The sequence below is a fragment of the Pangasianodon hypophthalmus genome, chromosome 2, assembly GCF_027358585.1.
Source record: "Pangasianodon hypophthalmus isolate fPanHyp1 chromosome 2, fPanHyp1.pri, whole genome shotgun sequence".
Taxonomy (NCBI): domain Eukaryota; kingdom Metazoa; phylum Chordata; class Actinopteri; order Siluriformes; family Pangasiidae; genus Pangasianodon; species Pangasianodon hypophthalmus.
In genome coordinates this window covers 26,281,101-26,300,716 of record NC_069711.1, presented here as the reverse complement: position 1 = coordinate 26,300,716, position 19,616 = coordinate 26,281,101, and the positions used below count along the sequence as shown (strand labels likewise).

The following is a 19,616-nucleotide window of genomic DNA, read 5'->3' as shown; positions in this document are numbered from 1 at the left end:
TTTGCAGACTTTATAATTTTACTCTGCTACATTTCAAAGAAAAATACTCTACTTTTATTAAATTAGTTTCTGCAGCATGTCAATCGTTACTCTGACATTTTCACTCTGACGTAGACGAAAACTTGGCTAGCAGAAATGTAAATCAAAGACTTCTACTTTTACTCACGTAGCATGTTACCAAAGGCATCTCTACTTTCATTCAAGTACAAGATTTTTGAACTGTCCATTATGTATCGTTAAATATAATGCACTTCAGGGTGGTGCAGCACACCTCGATGTTGTAACTATAGTGTGCACTACTTGTTCTGAATCCCACCGCCCGCTGACCTACAGCCCAGGCCTTGGTTGATGAAACAGAGCGAAGTAAAGTATAACGCAAAAGCTGACTAGCACAATATGTCGCCTTGTTAGACATATCAGTATGAAATGGTATTTTTCTTGCAAACTGTGGAGAGAACATTCACCAATGATATGGTGACTTTTTTTTTACATAGTTGTCCCATCCCAGGGAATTTATATTATGTATTAATGCACTTAACTAGCTACTAGCTAACAAGCTGGCCATATGTTATTACAGTATGTTAATTACCACATTTTTGCCAACACATTTAGGTTTCCAGGCAATCAAAACATGGCACTGGTCATCACACCTGACATGTTATGCAAGTTTTATGAAAGTTCTTAAATAGTGGCTTAAATACTATCAAATGTATAGATTCACAGCCTTTTATTGATACAGTTTTGATGCTCTATGTTCCACACCTGAAGCATTGTGGGAAGAATCCACTGGTAGCCACTCAGGGAGAACAGATGGTTGAAGTGCACAGCGGTGTTGATGGCTGTGGCAGTGTACTGCCTGAGGAGGGCACTGTCTTCAGGGTGGAGCAGCAGGGCTCCATTGAACACATTCAGAAAGAGCATGATCTCGTCGCCCCACGGGTACTCGCTAGGCATGCCCAGAAACATCTCCTCCAACAGCTTGATCCACAAAACCTTGTGCAAAGTGTCCATCCCAAAGAGTTCTTTCCCTGAAATTTTACAAATGCATAAAACAAACAACCAAACAAGCAACAGGTACATCTGCCTCCAATAAGCATATCAATACATTCTAATTAGCTGAAGATGTACTGATATATTCATATAGCACAGCTGAAGTCAAACATGTGAGGATGCACTATATGGCCAAATGTTTGAAAACACCTGACTATAGCACTCATATGTGCTTTTTCATTTCAGATTTACTCCCGCCTCTTATAATAACCTCCACTCTTCTTGGCAAGGCTTTCTATTAGGTTTTGGAACGTGGCTATGAGACTTTGTGTTCATTCAGTCACAAGAGCATTAGGGAGGTCAGGCACTGATATTGAGTGAGGAGGCCTGGGGTGCAGTCGGCGTTCCAATTCATCCCAGTGTTCAGTGGGGTTTAGGTCAAGGCTCTGTGCAGGTCACTGAAGTTCTTCCATTCCAACCTAGGCAAGCAATGTCTTCATGGACCTCTGTACACAGGGGCATTGTCATGCTGGAACATGTTTGGGCCCCTTAGTTCCAGTGAAGGGAAATTCTAATGCTATAGACATCCTATACAATTGAGTGCTTACAACGTTGTGGCAGTAGTCTGGGGAAGGCCCACATATGGCTGTGATGGTCAGGTGACCACAAAGCTTTGGCCATAATGTGTATGCATAAAATAATTTCAGAAGATCTACCCAGAGGCTCATTGAAGAGAGTGAACTCAGCATCTATGGCTGTGCGAGGAAAGGAGGGCAGGCGCAGCAGGTCCTCCTGAAGCAAGGAGACGTGGGACTGTTTGTGCATTGCAGGCATGCGCTGGGTGAGTGAAATGAGGAAGAGAACTCGGCCCACTTCCTCCAACTTCCTGGAGAACACCTGGAAAATGAAGTTATTGTTATTAACATTTCATGTGCTTACTTTAGTAACCTCAATAAACACAAGGGTGCTAAAATAGGAACAACAACACTGTTACTTACTAAAGCAATTTTTTGGTATAAACTTTCTCAAATATATTCAGCTCTGGATAAGTGGCGTATTTATAACATTAACTCATTTTCACAAAAAAAAAAAGTAAAATAGAGCTTTATAATCCCAACATCTTGATTTATTAAGGAATGCTTAAGTTAATATCTCACAAAGAAGATGTACCTGTTTCTGAATGAGCTCCTGCCCCTTTTCCGGTTCCATGTAGACCAGGTTGAGCTGAGGGGACACTGATCTCCTGAAAGGGTAGATGTCTCGCACATACGTCTACAAAAGGACAAATGATAAAGTAAAACTGAAATGCAATATTGAAAAACAAAAGAAATTCATTAACACATGTAAAGCACACCTTGGCATAGTGGATGAGATTCCAGCGCTTGTCCATAAGAAAGTAGTTGGCTGAGCGAGCCTCTGGTATATTGAAGAACTCAAGACACTCCTGATAAAAAAAAAAAAAAAAAAAACAGTGGTCAAGGCAAAATGGTAATGAAAATGCCAATGATATATGGATCATTATCTGATAACTCTTTGCAACAATTACTGTGTCATGTGTAAAACACTGCAATTCAAAAGGCTTGCTGTAAGCTTGTCTGTCACATCAACACTGGTTCTGGCCACAAAATGTCCAACATGAACTACAGTTCCCAGCAGCCCCAGCAAATCAGAGGACCTTGTCACATGCCTCCTTTATCAATCCTCACCCGATTTGTGTTTTTCCCTAATTAGTGCCCATATATAATTCTGCATTTTCACCCCTTAGTTGTTTAGTATCTGTTATTTTGTTAAAGTGTTGTTGTTCTGTAATTATGCTCTGTTCTGGTTTTGTTCACAGTTCTCCCTTTGCTAGTTCCCTTTGCTATGTCTTCACCTTGTTCGTTTTATTCGTGCTTTTGTTAATAAAGAAAGCTTGCATTTGCATTAGCCTCCTGATATCTTATAATATCTATATATCTGCTGTAGTTCCTGACACTCTGCTGTGGTCACATGATTTCCTGGCCTTACATTTGTCTGATTTATAATGTTCTACACTGTATAAGTTCTGGTAAGAAAAATGTAATGCCAATCCAATGTTATCTACTGTATGTTTTAGAGGAGGAATTTTCCAAATATTTAAAACTTTTTTTGATGAATGCCTGTACACCATTACAAAATCCATGTAATGTACTTAGTGCAGGGTAAAGTAAATGGCTGTAAACTGTCAAAGACTTACCCATATGGGACAGTAATCTACACCTTTCTTCTGACCCCCTCAGCAAATCTTTAATATCTACTGTGTTTATACTGTGTATACCATAAAATATCTTACTTCTCTATCTAGCATGTAAATATTTTGGTTTTGGAGCACTGCAAAAATTAATTACAGATGGGTGATAAATGAAGGGAAAAGTGAGTGAAAAACGCAGTGTAATGCTGTGGGGCATTTTGCTGGCAGGGTTTGCGTCCACATTTCCCCTTAGAGGCAGGAGTCACTACAAATCAATGCAAAATTCTTCTGACTGATCACATTTATCCTATGAGGAAACAGTTCTCTCCTAATGGGAATGCTCTCTTCTAGAATGACACTGCCCCAATCCACAGGGCACAAAGGATCACTAAATGGTTTGATGAGTATGAAAATTAAATAAATCATATGCTATGCCTTTGCGGTCACTAGATTGAAAATCAAATAAACACCTATGACAGATTTTGGAGCGATGCGTTAGACAGCACTCTCCATCGCCATCATCAAACCAGTAACTGAGGGAACATAATTTGGAGGGACAATGTTCATTGCTCCAGTACAGCTCCAGAAACTTGTAGAATCAATACCAAGGCACTCTGAAGCTGTTCTGGTGGCCCAACACCTTACCACGACACTTGCTGGTTTTTCCTTTAATTTGTCACCTGACTGTAGATCATAACACATTTGAATGTATGAGTATATATTTAACACCTTAATAATGTGTTATTTGAAGGTAATCTAAAACTGTAAGAGTTACCTTGAGCAAGGCTTCAAACTGTGTATCCTCATGTACTGGTAACTGTGTAGGAATATCACATTCATTCTGCCCATGAACCACCAGAGTCTTTGTTCCTATATGCACACACAAGACACATCATATTAACCAAATCAAAGTGGAAATCAAAACAGGGATACTTTTTTTGCTACATGAAAAAATGTAATGTTATTACAGACACCGTCTGCTTTCCTATGCAGTCACACTAAAATATTCTACCTGGCATAGAGGCAGTGACCAGCAGTTTCACCTCACACTGCTCTTTCTTCATGGTCTGTTTAAGGTCTTTAAAGAAGAGGCCCTCCACGTAGCCCACCACCTCCCACAGAAAGGTCAGTGTAGCTGAGATAGCATCCATTCCCCACTCGCACGGGGTCCGAACAAAATACATGATTAAACCCACCTGAGTGAAAACACAAACAGCATTCACATTTCTAAGACTTCATGCTTCTATGTTTGTGATTAAATTATCTAGATTTCATGTGCACAGTGGTTTAAACAACCGGGCTTTACCAGGTAGTTGAAGAGGATGTGTGAAGTTTGTGCAGGAAGATCCCCAATGTTGAGGAGCAGCTTCCTTAGCATATACATCAGCTCATCCTAAAAAAGACAATGAACCCGCTTAGATACTTTAACAGCAAAATCATATGCATGACTTTACTATATTACTGCTGTAGGACTACTTATATTTGTAATCATGTTTTACCTGTCTGTTACTGACTGTTAGTTTCTCTAGAAAGTGCCGGAGAACGAGAGCTGGGTCTTCAATCAGACAGTTCCACAGCACCTGCTGAGCCACGGCACTAACTATGTACACAGTGATGAAAATAATGATGCAAACATTAGAAAATTAGGAAGTTTATTTACGGTAATCAGAGGCGTTATCAGAAGTTAGTTATATATGTAAATTTTTATGGCAATTTTTCTTCATGACTAATTCAGGTCCAAGTTAATTTAAGATAAGCCTTCATTAATGCAAGTACAAAGCCAATATAAAAATAATTGTGTCACTTACTTATAAACAACATGCAAATGTTTTCACTGTCATGAATTATGCCTAGCTAATAATTGTATATTTTACAAATTCATGAAATAAATGTATTTATTTTCTACATTTATTTAGAAAACATACTTTAATATTTAGAATTTATTTCCAAATTTATGTCAGTGATGATATACTACTTATCACAATCATAATCAACATATGTAACTTTTTAACAAAATATCATCTGCAGCAGAGGGTTACATCAGGACTGCGTTCCACAGGACCCAAGAAAAAGTCATAGGGGCAATTAGTTTTAACTCTCATGCCAATTATACAATTACTCTCATGGACGCCAATTATAAAGCTCATGAGACAAAGAAAGGCCATACTGATAAATATGGGAGCATGTTGGATGTGTTGTGGAGCTTGTATGACTTATACTGTATTCTTTCATTCATTCATCTTCAGTAAATTCTTTACCCTGGTCAGGGTCACTGTGGGAAATAGAACTAAATAAATTCATTAGAAAACATTGCAGATGGTATAAATAACTGTGGGATCAGTCACAATATCTTTAGGAGCAAACAGGTGCAGGAATAAAAAAACTCTAATCTGCACAAAATCAGGTTTTCGTGAGGCCACCATACCTGCAACACCATCCTCTCGAATGTCTCCATCCTCCATTAGGTGCACTATGGGCAACACCGCAGCACAGATGCATGCTGGGAACACAGCCTGAGGTGGCTGCAACATGTGATGTGTTGGTGTGTGTTCTGTAGTGTTTTCATCATCTGAAAGAACAAATATGTCAAGATAAAATAATGTAAATCACATTCTTTACATTACAAAAATAAATGCACATCATGCTTATTAAAATCGAGGCTCTGCACCAGGCTTTGTATATACCTAATTTGAGCATTTTTTTATTTACTTTATTTTATTGCATTTTACTTTAATTTATTGCACATTGACAATGAATAGCTAACCTTCAGCACTGACTGCTGAGCGCACTGACCACATTGAGCCACGGCGGAATGAATAGTTCCTGTGTGAGTTGCTGGAGGCACAAGACGGGCTCACAGAGAGACGACGAGACGCCAGATTTACCACATCTTCTGTTGGCACACCACACATCGTTACAGATTACACAGGACAGATAAAGATAGAGATCCCATTGGCCCATGCCACCTTTTTGATTTTATAGCAATATTTATCGTAAAATATTGCAATAGAAATTATAAAAGCTCTTTTAAAATATCCTACATTTATCTATGCCTTATATCCCTATTTATTAGTAATTTAAAACAATACATATGGAAATAAACACACAAAACCCCTTCCTGTGGCTGAAGATTCTCCTGATGGTAGGCCTGAATACAAACTTGAGAGATGGAAGTCATGTGACAAGACTACTAGTTGCAGATTAGAAAAAAAAACACATTAATAATAATGAAAGCAACTGTCCCAGGACAGCTTTTAGCCACTCATCTTCATTTAACCAACAGACAAACAGGTAATGGACTAACCCTCTTCCTCCTGTTCAGGTGGAGGGCTGCAGGTGGGCTCGTAGCAGGCCTCCTGAGCGATGGGGATGGCTGTGATGATGCTGGCCTCCCGCCCCAGTCTCCTCTTTTCGTCCTCCTGCTGCATGTTCTTTAGGATGTGCTCGGCACGCTGGTGGGAGCGTGACACGGCCCGAGCTGAGAACGATTTCTGGAAGTGGACCACAGAGGCATACTAAAGCAATAAACCATGATAAGACATGCATTACAGTGATTTTATCACAGGTAAATGCATTCTTAATACCCCATTACCTGTGATAAAATCACTGTACTGCAGGCCCCTTTTTGGCTTATTGGTTTTATAAAATGGTGACAAATACAATATGATGAAATCCAGTATTCAATGATTTATTATTAATAATATTTGCAGTAAACAATACTTCTGCCACACAGTGTAGTCTGTTCACAGTAAGCGTTGGTTACTGAGCAATATAATGGGCAAAGATTAAGGTATTCCATGGACAGAACAAAGACTGTAGTGTAATGGGTTTGTTGGTGTAACACCTGCTGCATTAATGAAGAAATCAATTATTGTGATGGGGTCACAGGAGTGTGTATATCAAGTTTTTGAATGGGAGCCAATCAGATTTATTAATTGGAGATAAAAAAAAATTGAAGTTCTGGTCTATGGTTTTGTGCTTTTCTTTTTCTTTGGCATAGTTTAAGTACCAACATGGTGAACTTACAGACTGATCTTCAGTGATTGCATCTGGCACAGTTCCAGTGTTCACTGGCACCCAAGGCGGGTCAAACATGGGCACACAGGGCATTCCCAGAATAGGGGATGGCAGAGTGAAATTAATGCTGGGTGGAGGAATCTATAAGAAAACACACACAAATCAAAGACAGAAAGTTTGTATATGACACAAATGTGAGAAGAACAGCCCTCAGTTTGTATGTGTTATTAGCAAAGTATTTATACTTTGTTATATATATGTTATACTGCAGTTCTGAATTCTATGCTCTTTTATTTATTCTAACTTCCCGGCTCTCCTAGTTCCTCTTAGCTTCGAGACCTAGTTTCTAAGAGTCTATTTCTAATTTTCCTGGTTTCTAGGTTCTATTTTCTTAGTTTTTAGCTCCCAGTAGATTTATTATTATGGAAATTACCTCTCTGAATGTCATTCCTTTTGTTAATATGATGTAGATAATTACGAATAAATATCAATAAAAAGACTTACTGTAATAGAGACACTTTATTTAATAAAGAGACACCTGTGTAAGAATGAAACCTACAGTCACAGAGCCACCTGAATTCTCTGTGCTGCAGAGGAGTGAAGTCAGTGTTACTCTCAGCAACTGCCTCAGACCCTACTTCTTTCCCTGTGTATGTCACAGTTTTTGATCCTTCTTCTGTCAGTTTCAGGACTGAATGCCACTCCTTCCATTTGTCAATTTCTGCTCCTGTGCCAGTACATGTCTAGGGCCTGAATCGCCTCTACCCCACCTGTGTACCCATCCCAGACTCAAGGCTTGAAATTTTCACTGTCAGATTGTGCCAAAGTTTCTGGCCCCTCTCAACCTATTCATGCCCCGGTGTGTCTGGTTACATAGATTTCTATTGTCTTGATTTAATTTGTCTCCTAGTTTTAGTTTCCAATCATGTGTTTCTTGTATTTTCTGTTTATGACCTTTCTGTGTGATCTGATCCCCACACCTAAGATTAGGGGAAATAAGTATTCAGACACTATTGTTTTTGTTATTTAATACACTTCCAGTGCACATATCCACTATAAATGTATACACATAATGTCTTTTTAACATAGCAAAGACCTTAAGCATCCCTGTCACTGCAATTGGTTCAATAATATGCAGATGGAAAGTTCATGGACCCACAACTACTTGTCCCGGAACAGGTGCGCTATGCAAGATTTCACAAAGCAGAAAACCAGCAGTCACTTGAAATGAGTTTCAGGGTGACCTGCAAGCAGCAGGAACAACAGTGAACAATACGCAATAAACTGCACCACAATCATCTCCATTCCTACACCCCACTCAAAACTCCTCTGCTAAAAAAGAAGGATCTAAAAGCATTTAGACATATCAGATTCTTTTGGAACAATATACCCTGGTCAGACAGAACTCTATGGCAATAATTCATCTTGTTATATTTGCAGAACAAAGGGTTATGTGTATGATCCCAAGAACACCATACCCAGAGTGAAGCATGGAGATGGGAGCATCATGATATGGGGCTGCTTCTTTGCAAACGGTACTGGGACATTACACGTCATCAAAGGAAACATGAATGAAGTGATGTACCAGGACATATTAGAGAAATTAATCTCATTAGCCAAGAAACTGAATCTGGGGAGAAGATGGACATTTCAACAAGACAACAACCCCAAACATATTCAGCCAAAATAACTCAAGAAGGCTATACATGGTCTAGCCAATCTCCAGACTTGAATCCCAGTGAACATTTATGGAGATTTTGAAATTGCGAGCATCTTGTAACCTTGGGGAATTGACAATTTGCCAGACAATTTGCCAAGAGAAATGGGCCAAAAATGAAACACAAGCAAATTACTTCTTATCATAGTCATCACATAGCTGTAATTGCCAACAACAGCTTTGCAAAAAAAGTATTAATGATGGTAATGTATTAATGACATATTAATGATGGTAATTTGTGTTGTCCAAATATCTTTTCCTATCAATCTCATTTTTTAAACACTTCTTTGTTTATGCTTATACATATCTTTTGTTCATATTTAAAAGTACAAAGTCAAAAGACATGGCAGCATTGTGTGGAAGTAGATATATGCACTTGAAGTATATTAAATAACAAAAAACACTTATTTCCCCTCAATGTATCACTGACTAGTACCTTAAAGATCTGTTGCGCTCCCTCCTCCATGCGAGGCCACACCTGGTAGCGGAACCTCCAGACAGTGTAGAATTTGAGCACAGAGTTAATCCTTTGACTTGCTTCCTGGTGCTGAAACTCAGCCATCATCATTTCAGTGACAGCGTCAGGAACCTTTACTGCACACAGCAGAAACATTGCCGCTGCAAGTGTGTGCATGAGAAAGACAGGGAGAGGGAGCGAGAGAAAAAAACAATGACACAAGTTTAGATAAGGATTCCAGTAAAAATTATAAGTCTAAAAGTCCTGCATGTGGTTCAAATAACTTCTCCAACAAAACAGTTTCACAATACATTGAGACACAAAATTCTTCTTCTTTGTGTGTCTGCGCATAGGTGAGCCCCTCTGCATTGCTCAAAGACAAATCCCTACATTAAATGAATAAATCCCTGTTGCTTACCATCCAATCAATATGGCTTAGACAATGTTTAATCGTATGTCTAATTTCCTGGGTTAATTACACATGAAATGTATCTTTCCTGCTGGACATAAGGACATGATAGACCTTTGATCATTTAAGACAGAAGAGAATTTCCCTCAGACAAAAAAAGCATCCAGGCTGAGGAGACACATAGGCCTAATTTACAGACGAAAACTTTCTACATCTCTAACAACCTAAATTCATGGACAATGATCACTAAAGAATAATAATCACATAATTAAGTAAATCAAAGGAAAGAAATCCAGGACCATAATGTCATAAAAATAGTTTACAGAGAAACTGCACATTTATAAGTAGAAAGTTTGATGAACACAATTTACAGCCATTGAATTCAAACTACAATAACACTCTCATCTTTATCCAGCTTCCCTGCACTGGTTTACAGTTGACAGGCTTTAGAACTCAACTACCATGCATAATTGTATTGTTTTATTATACTTTATCGAGAATATGTATATACATTTATATTTATGCCTGAACAATTTATATTTTATTCTATATTTTCTTCTACTGTATGTATTGATGTATTTTTCCCTCCGTACAGCACCTGTGCATCCTACAATTTTTAAAGCTATAATTATTATTAGTAGTAGTAATATTGCAGAAGGATCAGAAACAGACCTGCAGCAGCAGCCATGTGCTCATCAACACTGAGCAGGAGCTCCCACGCAGCAGGCTGAATGTCTCCGTACATATCCTCTGTCAGGATGGGAGCTGCTTTTATAAGCAGGGAAAGAGGTGCTGGTGACAGACTCATTACCTGCAAATGTAAAACATAACAGATATTTTTGCATAGGAAAGCTAATCATTAGTCTATGGGTAATCTAGGGTAATGGATTTTCTAGGGTTAGAGTTTGTATTCATCACAGCAGTAAACCACAGGTGACAACCATTAATGTAAATTTCCAGTCTAAACAGTGATGCATCTTTTATCTTATTTCATCATTATTTCATCATTGGTATGCAGGTCTGATCTCAGGGGTGTTTGGGTGCAATTTCAATGCTATATTAAGAGAGAGGACTGTTCATTTAAAAGCACTATTATTCTAATACTGCTTTTAGGAACCTAAAGGCAGGACCTGTGTGCGGATGTACTTCAGCATCCCAGTGTCTTTTTTCCCCTCTGCGTTGCTGTCAGTAGGACGTCTCTTCATAGATGGAGTCCGCAGACATGACTTGTCTGAGCACTGAAAGAGAGCCACTAGAATTAGGCAATGAACCCTAAAACTATTCAATATAAAAGAATAATTCTTTTTGTGACCAGTTCAGTTACTTCTGTGTTTTTACTCCTGCATAAGGTTCATACTGTCAGCATAAAATACAAAACAATATGCTGTATCAAGTGTTAATTTATAGGCTGGCAACCAACTAATGTGGGTAAAACCATTATTGCTAAATGACGACATTTGCATTGATTGTATGATAAGCTTCAGGGGTTTGGGGATTTTTGGGGGCTCGTAGTTTTAATGCTGTGCTGTGACTGATAACAGTGAAGTCCTTAGTGTTTAGGCAACCAACAGTAGCTACGTATTCAGTTTTATAAACTACAGTGAAGTAACATTTAGATTAGCAGTTTTGCCTGGGTTTAGACACTGAAAAGTAGCTATAGGCTCAATTTTGTAAATTCTACTGGTGCTAAATATTTTTTAAAATTTACATGAAAGTGTTTAGTACTGTTGTATGATTAATAACAGCATTTTTACACCTCTTTGCTTTTCTTGGCACGGGTGCTAACGCTACTGCTGGAGCTGTTCTCTCTCAGGCTATCAACAGTCTCTCCATAAAGCAGCTTGATCGCACGGACGAGGCGAGCACAGGAGCGGCTGTGGCGCTGGTAGCAGCGAGGGTGGCAATAGTCCACATGGGTGCAGATAAAACTCTGCTGGTTGCACAGCAGGATCATGATCTGGAAGGGGATGAAAATAAGTACACATTTATAACCATACACACACACACTCACACAGACAAATCAATGTGTGTGAACTTACATGTAGCCACGACATGTTGCGGTGGTAGTCGTCCACTCCACTGGTGCTTCCAGGACCTTCGGGCTCAATGCTGGGCTCACTAGCACTCCAGGGGCTCCCTGAAAATACAGATACAAGTTCACAACTCCTGTAAACAAGACTATGAAATACATGTAATGCTTGTTAAAGTGTTTTTACCTCATTATTCAAAAAAAAAAAAAAAAAAACTAAACTAAAAAAAAAAAAAAAAAAAAAAAAAAACACCTTGACTTGAGCTGTTTTTGTTGCTGTATTAACCACACAGAACCCCAGTAACAGGCAGGTGAGAGTCATCAACATTCAGTCATCCAGCATATAGTCTAGCAGCTCATTCTGAGCAGTTTTAGATGTACCTTTGTTCAGCTGTTTGTTACAGCAAGCGTGCTTCCTGTTGCACAAAGGTGCACACAGAAAAGCCAATATCATTAACCAGGGCTGCCAGTTTTCCCAACTACACTTCAAAACCCACACAAAAGACCTGAAACAAGTCCAAACAATCTGGGCATTGGAAAAGGGAGACATATTTTTTTCTTTTTTTCAGCAGTTACGTGGGAAACAAAATCACCATGGTGCACGCGCATTTCTGATATATGGACATTACTCACTCCATAATCTCACTTTACCCTCATAGAACTATAGAAATGTAGATCATAATCATAAATCATAGAAACACTGTCTGCCCTTGCACTTTGCGTTTGTTTGAGGAAATTTATTAGATTTGATTCTGATTATTTACTATAAAACATGATGCATGGAAAGTATTTTTAAACTGGCCTAATCAGGCGTAAAAAGCAAGACCCTGGCAACTATGTCATTAACTGTCCTGTCCACTGCTTCTCATCTACTGAATATGTTCATTTCTGCCCAAGTGGGTCTCTATTAGCACTTGGTACAGTTCCCATTTTTGAGCACTAGGTACAATAAAGCTATGGAGCTATGTGTGACACTGAACACGCTGCCCTATGTTTGCACAACATTTAGGCAGGTGAGTAAATCAATGTAACATCAGCTAATATCTGTCAAATACAATTTTTTTAAAGTACTCAAAAGAGATAATTAATATTTCAAAATACTTTAAAATGTATGGAACTGTGAATGAGGACTTACTGAAGAGTAACATTTGTTGAATAGGGGCTCTGCCCCTATGGATGAGCTGCCACTGATTAAAACACTCAATATATTATATTTTTCATACATTTATTTCACCTTTTTTAGTATTGCCAGAAAGTACCTGAGCATAACCTGTAAAATATTACAGATTATAAAAATAATGTGCATAGGAGAAATGGACAGGAGTCCTGCATATAATGTTTTACACTGGAAAATCATTATTTTTAGGCAAGCAAAACACAAATATTAGCTTAGTCTTAGTCATGACATTTGCAACTGTGCAACTCAGTATGTAGACAGATATATCAAGCAACCTTTCTCACCAATATCAGTGACCGTGTCTCTGCTCTGAGACAGCAGACGATCAGACTCAGCGTCATTCTCGGACTCCGAGTCCTGCCGAGACATCTTGGTGCTCTTCAGACTGCCAGCTCTACGGATGGAGGACAGAGAACCACCTTTCTTCACCTTGAAACTCCTTGCCCCTTTAATCTGCAGCAGCCGAGAACCTCCAATGCGGATCTTCCTGGTGGGAGCTGAAGAGGGCAGCTGAGAATCAAATGTATGTAAATAAACAAACAGGACAGATAAATCAGCACAAAACAATCATACCCAGGGGTTCTTGAGATGATTTCTTTTCATCACATGCTGTATCCGACTTCAGAGTGTGACTACTGCTGTTCAGGGAATCATGGCCATCCTCGTCGTCTAAGATTCCGGCAAAGCTGATCTTCCTCTCGTAGCGATGGCGGCCCAGCTCTGGGTCCAGACGCAGCCGGCAGCTCTCTAAATCCTATAACATTGGGACAGTTTGGGCACATTTGTGAACTTATGATGATACACTATGTGGCTAAAAGTATGTGGACACCTGACCAATCACACCCATATATAGTCTCCCCTTTGCTATTATAATAATCTCCTCTCTTCTGGGAAGGGTTTCCACTAGATTTTGCAGCTGTGATAATTTGCCCATTCAGCCACATTATTGGTGAGGCTGGGCACTGATGTCAGGTGAGGAGGACCAGCATGTAGCCGTCATTCCAGTTCATCCCCAAGGTATTGAGGTCAGGGCTCTGTGCAGGCCAATCAAGTTCTTCCACACCTACCTTGGTAAACCATGTCTTCATGGAACTTGCTTTGTGCACCAGGGCATTGTCATGTTGGAACATGTTTGGGTCTCTTAGATCCACTGAAGGGAAAACTTAATGCTACAGCATACAAAGACAATTGTGCGTATTGTAGCCAAGTGTGTGCTTCCACACTTGTTGCTTTGTGGCAACAATTTGGAGAAGGCCCAGATATGGGTGTGATGGTCAGTTGTCCACAAACTTTTGGCAATATAGTGTATTTCCTCAAAGATTGACTTCCTAACTTTTTATGTCTAACCCTCTTCTTGGGTGGGTTAAAATATCATTGACCTCTATAGTTACAGTAAATCTGGTCAGTCATAACTGAGGAATAAGTACACATTCTGACCACTAGGGGCTCTGTGCGTGGGCGTGGAAGGCAGGGAAAAGTCTCTCTCAGGAAGGTAGTGATCTCTAAAAGGAGCTGACAAGCAGACATCTTAAGAGCAAAGGGACAGCTGCATTTGGTGGGGTTTACAGTACCTGTGAAAATTGGAAATACACAAATCCATTACTATTAAACAAAGAAACAAAGAATCACGCAAGATCAGTAACATGATCTCTCTTTAGAATGATGTTAGAGCTTTATCCATATTGCCTCTCTTACTGTCATCCAGGAAATCTTCCTCTTCATCCTCTTTCCTCGCCCTCCTTTTACTCTCCTCATCATAAATAAAGCCCAGGATGTTAGCTGGACTCTCGCTATCTGAGTGACACAGCTCGCTCAGACGAGTACCAATTGCCTTTTGGAGAAAACATGACATAGAGGATAATGCAACCATTAAATCTTAAGAAGTTTGATGCTTAGTGTAGGATGTTGTCTAAATGGATCATTTAGCTTCGTGCAAAGAAAATCAAACAAGGCCTGATAGTGAATATTAGTATCACGGTTGATACTGGCCTAAAAACACCAGATTATTATTACATTATTTTCCACAATTGATCAATACCCAGAGCTCTGATATCGGTATCACATTGAAACATGGAGAAATGGGATCAGTAGAGCCCTAGTGTCAAAGGTCTGAAGGACTAAATGCTCAACAAGTATACTTCCATCCAAAAACATCAGCAATTTTAATTTAATTTCTGCAAATTGTGCGAAAGATAATGCAAATTATGGGTTGTGTCCATCAAGTTTTGTTTAACTGTGTTGTTAATATTTTATTTTAAGGTAGTGATTATTATTAAATTATTATTAAATAATTAAATAAATAAAAAAAATTTTGTGATATGCAAACTGCAACATAAATTTTTTTTCCATTAAACCAAGTGCATTATTTCTTTACTAACATATGGAGCATTAACATGTTTATTGTAACCTTACATATTTTATTTTAGATATTTCACCACAAGTTACTGTATGTGGACACTGACTCACATCGCCCCACTGGTAGAAATACTTAGCTGCGTTCCACTGCAGCTTATTGTTTCTCTTGTTCCCGGCCACAGGTGAGCGTCCTCGTGAAAGACCTCGCTTGGTGATGTTGACGTGGTGACCTTTCATCCATTCTGGCCAGTTGCCACGGTTACAGCGATGCACAAAACGAGCGCACTCCAGGAACAAGGAGGCCCTCGCCACCACTGGAGCTTCCTGATGGGAAAAAATAAACAAATGAACAAAATAAATAAACAGACTACCTCTGCCATATGGAAATAAACAAAATCCTGGTGCCAGACAAATTTAATTAAACAGTGATTTAATAATTCAGGAAGATAATTGAGTTATGTTCGAGAGCACAGATGCTCCAGATCGAATGATCGCTTATGCAATAACTTGTAAAAGGCAATGCCACACAAAAAAGACATTATTATTATTATTATTATTATAAGATTCCAAGCAATACAAGATAAAAATTAAATTTATTAAAAAATTAATTAAATTAATTAAAACATGATTAAATTAAAATTAATTAAAAAATTAATTAAAAAAGAAGCAAAAACATCAAAGCAAAAATAAAGAATATCGCTACAACACAAAAGCACACAACATGTCAAAGCAAGAGCACATAACATGTCAGATGATGGGAGCATCAACCAGAGATCTTTAACTACAGGTGTTAAAAACATTTTCTTAAAACTAATAAAAATAAATATAAATATGACAGGAGCAGTGCCTTAATATTATAAGAATACAGTATATAGTTTAAAAGGTAGCAGAATAATATGTACATACACTCACCATCCACTTTAATAGGAACACCTGTACAACTGCACAATCATGCTGTTATCTAATAAGCCAATCATATAAAACATCAGAATGAAGAAAAAGTGTGATCACTGTGACTTTGATCATGGCATGGATGTTGATACCAGATGGGCTGATTTGATAAACTGCTAATTTGATATTTCATAAACTGCTGATCTCCTGGGAATTTCACACACAACAGTCTCTATTTATACAGAATGGTGCGAAAAACAAAAAACACTGAGTGAGCGACAGTTCTGTGGGTGGAAAACGCCTTGCTGATGTGAGAGATCAGAGGAAAATAGCCAAATTGGTTCAAGCTGCCAGGAAGGATATAGAAACTCAAATAATCACGCTTCATAACTGTGGTGAGCAGAAAAAGTGGATGGGCTACAACAGCAGAAGACCACATTGGGTTCCAGTCCTGTCAGCCAAGAACAAGAATCTGAGCCTACCATGGGCACAGGCTCACCAAAACTGGACAGCTGAAGATTAGAAAAAAAAAATTACCTGATTTTTTCCAGTCTTCAACTGTCCAGTTTGGGTGAGTCTGTGCCTATTATATCCTCAGATTCTTGCTCCTGGCTGACAGGAGTGGAAGCCAAAGTGGTCTTCTGCTGTTGTAGCCCATCCACCTCAAGCGTCTATGTGTTATGAGTTCTGAGATGCATTTCCGCTCACCATGGTTGTAAAGAGTGCTTATTTGAGTTACCATAGACTTACTGTCAGCCCAAACCAGTCTGGTCATTCTCCTCTGATCTCTCTCTTTAACAAGGTGTTTCAGCTTGCAGACCCTCACACAGGATGTTTTTTGTTTTTTGCACCATTCTGTGTAATCTCTAGAGATTGCTGTGTGTGTAAATCCCAGGAGAGCAGCAGTTTCTGAAATACTCGAACCAGCCTATCTGGCACCAATAACCGTGCCAAAGTTAAGGTTAAAAAGATCATTTTCCCCATTCTGATGTTTGATGTGAACATTAACTGAAGCTCTTGACCTGCACCTGCATGATTTTTTGCATTGCACTGCTGCCACATGATTGACTGATTAGATAATGGCATGAATGTGCAGTTGTACAGGTGTTCCTAATAAAGTGGGAGGTGTGTTTACATGATATGAATATAGAATACAAAACGAAAAGTAGAAGCATGATCAGAAGATGTGTATAAAAAATAGATGGACTTGTACAATATATCACAGTGGCATATATTGAAAGATTGCTATATCAGCTAGAGTGCAAACAAAAAGCTAGTGCAATATACCAGGTTATTGTACGTATGTGCAAAGAACAAAGGTAAAGGTACTGCTTAGAGGTATAGTGCAGTATACCAGTGAGTGGACAGTCCTAATATTGAATGAATGCAGGTATAATAGCTGGATGAAGTGATCAGAGTCTACGTATGGCACTAAATAAAAAAGACTTGGTGCATTTTAGAGCTCTTCAAGCAGAGTGTTACAAAGACAGGGAGTGCTACAACAAAAAGGCTCAGTCAGCCAGCACTTTCACCCTGCTAAGGGGCTTCAGAACAGAAAGCCTGGATGTGTGACGTGAGTGTGTCACAAAGGTAATGGGATGTTAAGCCTTGTATGGCTTTGTAGGTAAGTATGGGGATTTTATAATCAATACAAAAGTGTACAGGAAGACAGTGTAAGTTATCTAGTATAGGAGTTATTTTAGAACTTAGTTTATAGTTTATTTTTAAACTATACTTATATAGTTTAACTAATAACAACTGTTGATACATCAAAAATATAATGCATTATACTAATCTAGCCTGGAAGTGACTAAAGGGTCTCTCTATGAGGTGCCATGCTATGAGGGTGGGTCAGGAAGATAACTGGAACAAACCAGATCCAGTGCAGCAGCCAGGATAGAGGCGTCTGGGATGGTGCCTGGCTCACAGCAGTTCAGGAGGAACTGGAACCTCTTCATGCCCTGTCTAATGGCACCAAGATTTACTATGTTCTTATTCTTCATTGCCTCGTGGTTCGAAGTCAAGCGCTCTGGGAATCCATGGCATCCTGGAGGTGATAAAACCACAAGAGTTGGACAATAACAATATGTACGATGTATGAAGTTATTCAGATATATGGTTGATAATTTTGGCTATTTTCTACATTTGGTGCTATTATTACCATTTAGTAGAATTAAATAAGCAAGATTCAAACAACAATGTGATGTTCTCATGTAAACATCCAATACTTCACATTTAGGCACCTCTTGTGGAGAGCTGGAAGTTCTGGCAGTCAATATTACACCATGGACAGCCAGGACAAAAAAGACAAAATCACTGTCCTTGTGTCACCAGACAGCTTCCCAAAGAGATGTACAACCAAATACAAACACGCACACAGAGTTGACATGGAAGATGGTAGAGAACAGTGAGTGCACCAGAAGCACAGGACAGGACACGGACTGGCACAAACACAGAGCGAGTGGTGGACGTATAGGCGGCTGAGGGGGAAAACCCCAGGGTTCTACCATCTTTCTCCTCTGTGTGGTGAAGCTTGGATGGGTTCCGTCGGCCAGACCGCCATTTACCGAGCCTCTTGAAGAAGTTCTCCTCCTCCTCCCGGCCGTACTCTGTGGCACTTCCTTCTGACAGCTTGACAGCACTGGTGAATTTCACCTGGCAAGACAATGTGGTCAGCCTCCAGGTCCATTTTTCCAAAAATATGACATTTTATGTGTCTACAAACAGGTGTAATTCCATATATTATTAGAAACTGATGTAAAAAGAATTTCTGTAGGTGCATCATAAATACCAAATAGAAAAAGGATAAGTGCAAAAATAAAACGCAAAATATAAATCAAATAATATTATTTTTACTCTTCAATGCATACCACATATCCTTGACCTCATTTTTCCATCTACCTTGTCAGTAAGTCCCCAAATGTCTACTACTTTTCCATCTTTGTGCCTGAACAATTTACCAATATTCCAAAACTGCAAAAAATAATTTGCAATTTTTGTTAAATGTGTCTGACAGAAAAATAGGAGCAATTTGTTGTTCTACAATTTGTAGCACTTGTTCTAGCATCTTCGTTATACAGGTTAAAAAAATAGTAAAATGCAATATATATATATATATATATATATATATATACACACACACACACACACACACACACACTATATTGCCAAAAGTATTCGGACACCCCTCCAAATCATTGGTGTTCCAATCACTTCCATGGCCACAGGTGTATAAAATCAAGCACCTAGGCATGCAGACTGCTTCTACAAACATTTGTGAAAGAATGGATCTCTCTCAGGAGCTCAGTGAATTCAAGCGTGGTACCGTGATAGGTTGCCACCTCTGCAATAAGTCCATTCGTGAA

The 19,616-nt window shown here is 38.9% G+C and overlaps 1 protein-coding gene across 8 annotated transcripts in view; it reads right to left on the bottom strand.

Moving 5' to 3' along the window:
- LOC113538326 (protein unc-80 homolog) overlaps nt 1-19,616 on the bottom strand; it is a 71,472-nt gene that overhangs the window by 16,891 nt on the left and 34,965 nt on the right. For 5 of the 8 annotated variants that reach the window (XM_026933291.3, XM_026933295.3, XM_026933293.3 and 2 more), the window contains 24 exons: nt 18,759-18,906; nt 18,126-18,298; nt 15,472-15,684; nt 14,701-14,836; nt 14,443-14,576; nt 13,579-13,759; nt 13,290-13,502; nt 11,839-11,936; nt 11,556-11,756; nt 10,930-11,037; nt 10,472-10,610; nt 9,370-9,551; nt 7,226-7,357; nt 6,504-6,690; nt 5,964-6,092; nt 5,625-5,768; nt 4,699-4,799; nt 4,506-4,592; nt 4,212-4,395; nt 3,975-4,069; nt 2,345-2,434; nt 2,161-2,262; nt 1,707-1,887; nt 763-1,028 (listed from right to left, as the gene is read on the bottom strand). In XM_026933291.3, the coding sequence (XP_026789092.3) occupies nt 763-1,028; nt 1,707-1,887; nt 2,161-2,262; nt 2,345-2,434; nt 3,975-4,069; nt 4,212-4,395; nt 4,506-4,592; nt 4,699-4,799; nt 5,625-5,768; nt 5,964-6,092; nt 6,504-6,690; nt 7,226-7,357; nt 9,370-9,551; nt 10,472-10,610; nt 10,930-11,037; nt 11,556-11,756; nt 11,839-11,936; nt 13,290-13,502; nt 13,579-13,759; nt 14,443-14,576; nt 14,701-14,836; nt 15,472-15,684; nt 18,126-18,298; nt 18,759-18,906 (3,624 nt within the window). The remainder of the gene's footprint in view (nt 1-762; nt 1,029-1,706; nt 1,888-2,160; nt 2,263-2,344; nt 2,435-3,974; nt 4,070-4,211; nt 4,396-4,505; nt 4,593-4,698; nt 4,800-5,624; nt 5,769-5,963; nt 6,093-6,503; nt 6,691-7,225; nt 7,358-9,369; nt 9,552-10,471; nt 10,611-10,929; nt 11,038-11,555; nt 11,757-11,838; nt 11,937-13,289; nt 13,503-13,578; nt 13,760-14,442; nt 14,577-14,700; nt 14,837-15,471; nt 15,685-18,125; nt 18,299-18,758; nt 18,907-19,616) is intronic. The other 3 variants (XM_034313427.2, XM_034313435.2, XM_026933292.3) reach the window with 2 other exon arrangements.